The sequence below is a fragment of the Charadrius vociferus genome, unplaced genomic scaffold, assembly GCF_000708025.1.
Source record: "Charadrius vociferus isolate BGI_N301 unplaced genomic scaffold, ASM70802v2 scaffold214, whole genome shotgun sequence".
NCBI classification, from domain to species: Eukaryota; Metazoa; Chordata; class Aves; order Charadriiformes; family Charadriidae; genus Charadrius; species Charadrius vociferus.
Genome location: NW_009647955.1, coordinates 1,536,620 through 1,538,216, shown reverse-complemented (window position 1 = coordinate 1,538,216; position 1,597 = coordinate 1,536,620). Strand labels below are relative to the sequence as shown.

At 51.8% G+C, this 1,597-nt stretch overlaps 1 protein-coding gene across 1 annotated transcript in view; it reads left to right on the top strand.

Annotated features, from left to right (window-relative positions):
• The first annotated feature begins 36 nt into the window (after nt 1-36).
• The window catches only part of MASP1 (mannan-binding lectin serine peptidase 1 (C4/C2 activating component of Ra-reactive factor)), a 26,780-nt gene continuing 25,219 nt past the window's right edge, over nt 37-1,597 (top strand). The window contains 1 exon segment of the mRNA XM_009883355.1: nt 37-257. Within this exon segment, the coding sequence (XP_009881657.1) occupies nt 37-257 (221 nt within the window).

Below are 1,597 nucleotides of genomic sequence, written 5' to 3'. Positions count from 1 at the left end.
TCGAAGGCGGCGAGGTCTGCCTGCCTGCCTGTGGGGATGTGGGGAACGGTTGCAGGCAGGGGAAGGCGTGACCTGCATGGAAAATGCCAGACAACTCCAGACGCACACACACATAGGCGCACACACGCTCACAAATCTCCGGACAGAGATAAGGCGGAGAGCGGAGCGTTTGGAAGGAGGCAAAGCCGTCCCTCGCAAACCAACCAGCAATCCTCCGCACCAAACCCACCGGCAAACCCTCCCGGCGGCAAAATGAGGTGAGTAACCTCCGCGACGGGCTGACCCCAGGGTGCCGCACGCTGGGGTCTCGGGGCACGGCTGGGCAGAGGGGCCATCCCGCTGGGGAAGGTTTCCCTCTGATGACTGTGGCTTTTGGTTTCCCCATCCGTGAGCGAACGAGGCGTTGCTCATGCCTCGGCTTCGTGCTACCGCTCGGCTTGCGTGCCGGCATCCCGGCAGAGCCCGAAGGGAGCCTCGGGTGACGGGCACGCAGCCTGGTCATGCCACTCTGCCATGGTCCATGGGCAAAAGGTGCGAATGAAGCTGAACATGCTGCATGGGCTTCAGGTTTCTGTGCACGCCACGGTCGTTTATCACTTTTATGTGAGGTTAAGACTTATCTGGCATGAGGAAGAAGTTTGATGTTGTTTTGCTTCCCCTGTTTAAAGGGAGAGCAGAGAGTTGCACCAGCAAACGGCCCACTCAAGTTGAGGAGGTGATGCCCATTTACACCAGCTGAGCATCCAGCCCCGTGCATGGACTCTGACCAGAGGAGAAACAGATTTTCCCTTCACACATTTTTGTGGTTTCAGACCAGCTGTCAGAAAAAAGCATGTTCAACCTCACTCTGAAGGAAAACTCAATGCAAATTTCTCAGCTCCCATTAACTTTGCTTTGTAATGAAGAGCTGGGAAAAGAGATGGCACTACACAAATGAGTCCCAGAAATCTACTGCCCTGGTTTTGAAAGAACACAGACAGGTTAAAAAAAAAAATAAAAATCCACTTACATAGCTTCAATTTCCTCACCAGCATACCTAAATCAAGACTTGATTTTGAAACCGGGTGTACGTGTACATGCAAATAGTTCCAGCGCCTGTAATACACACCTACAAGCCTTTGCCAGGCCTCAGTACCTATTTTAGAAAGCGGAAATTTTCATCTCTAATGGCTCTAATTTCCTGCATGTTTCTTTTCCTTTATGCGTTCCACCGGGTGTAAAGAGCCTCAGGTCTGCTCCTCTTTCTGGGTCCTGTGCAATGGCGCAGGCTTTTGTGTTTGCACCTCCTGCACAGGCGATGTTCTCCCCTCGCATGGAGAAATACTCAGTTTCTGCTCACTTTCATGCTCAAATGGAGCTCAAGGCTGGTGCAAGGTCAGGTGGACTGCCACTGATTTACCTGTCCCCTCTGCCCTCCTCTGGGACAAACAAGTTGGTAATGAGTTGGGACAAACTCTTCAGGCTGAGGTTTTTTAAGAGCTGAGCTTGACGACAAAAGATCTCTAAGGATCTCAACCTCTATGTGCTTCTCCATCTGGGGTGAGTTGTACCCTAGGAACTGAAGAGAAAAAGAAGAAAAGGGAAGGGGAAGGGGAAG